This window comes from Haliaeetus leucocephalus, unplaced genomic scaffold, assembly GCF_000737465.1.
Source record: "Haliaeetus leucocephalus isolate CR32 unplaced genomic scaffold, Haliaeetus_leucocephalus-4.0 Scaffold484, whole genome shotgun sequence".
Classification (NCBI taxonomy): domain Eukaryota; kingdom Metazoa; phylum Chordata; class Aves; order Accipitriformes; family Accipitridae; genus Haliaeetus; species Haliaeetus leucocephalus.
The window spans coordinates 2,159,829-2,160,721 of NW_010972920.1; the positions used below are offsets into that span (position 1 = coordinate 2,159,829).

General features: G+C 63.5%; 1 protein-coding gene across 1 annotated transcript in view; it reads right to left on the reverse strand.

Moving 5' to 3' along the window:
• DCK (deoxycytidine kinase) overlaps positions 1–311 on the reverse strand; it is a 12,493-nt gene extending 12,182 nt beyond the window's left edge. Inside the window, exon 1 of the mRNA XM_010575496.1 lies at positions 34–311. Within this exon, the coding sequence (XP_010573798.1) occupies positions 34–106 (73 nt within the window). The 5' untranslated portion in view covers positions 107–311. The remainder of the gene's footprint in view (positions 1–33) is intronic.
• Positions 312–893: the final 582 nt, after the last annotated feature.

The window sequence follows — 893 nt, forward strand, 5'->3', positions numbered from 1 at the left end:
CGGCCCCGGTGAGGCGCCGGGCCCGCCGCTCACCAATGTTGCCCTCGACGGCGATCTTCTTGATCCTGCCGCCCTCCAGCCGCCCGCGCTTGGGAGGGGTGGCCATGGCGGAGAACGAGCGACGGCTCTGCCGGAGGAGAGCGGGAACGACGGGGACGACCAGGCCGCCCGCTTAACGGCCGCAACGGAATTAACCGCCGTCTGCCCGTCCCCCCCCTTCGAATTTGGCGCCCGCGGCACCGCCTACGGGCGGCCGCCAGGGCCAAGAAGGAGAGGAAAGGCGAGCAGAGGCCCCCCGCCTCCCGCCGCCGGCAGGGCGGGCGGTCGAGCCCGGCGCTGCGGAGCCAGGCAGAGCTGCGGCAGGAGATGGCATCGATGGGCGGGCGGCCACCCCTGCCACGAGTTGCTCGGTTCTCGGCCCAAAGGGGAGGCTTCCCCCCCAACGACGACACGCAGGCGGGACACAGGGGACCCGTTTACCTTAAAATTCTTCCAGAAGACTCTCAGAAGTGACACGGAGATCGCGTTTGAATTAGTGCATGGCCACTTAGTGGGAGGGTTGTTGCTGAAAAGCCCGCAACAGCCACCGAACCCACACTCGACCACGCGTTTCCCACAATACCGTCGCAGCGTAAGACCGTTTTGGTTCCCGAAGGACCGAGTTAAACGGGAAAAATCCTTAAATCTATGAAAGGGGCACAGGCAGCGAGGCCATTGTGAACCAACGCACCCTCCTCTTGTGTAAAACCGCATACGATGGCCGCAAGCGGGGAATGCTGTCCCAGAGATTGTCTCCGCACGGTCCCTCACCCACACCCCCCAAGCCCAGATTTGTGGGGATTGAAGGAAAAGCAAGATTTTTAACCGCCTTTTTGACCTGAGGGCACAAACCG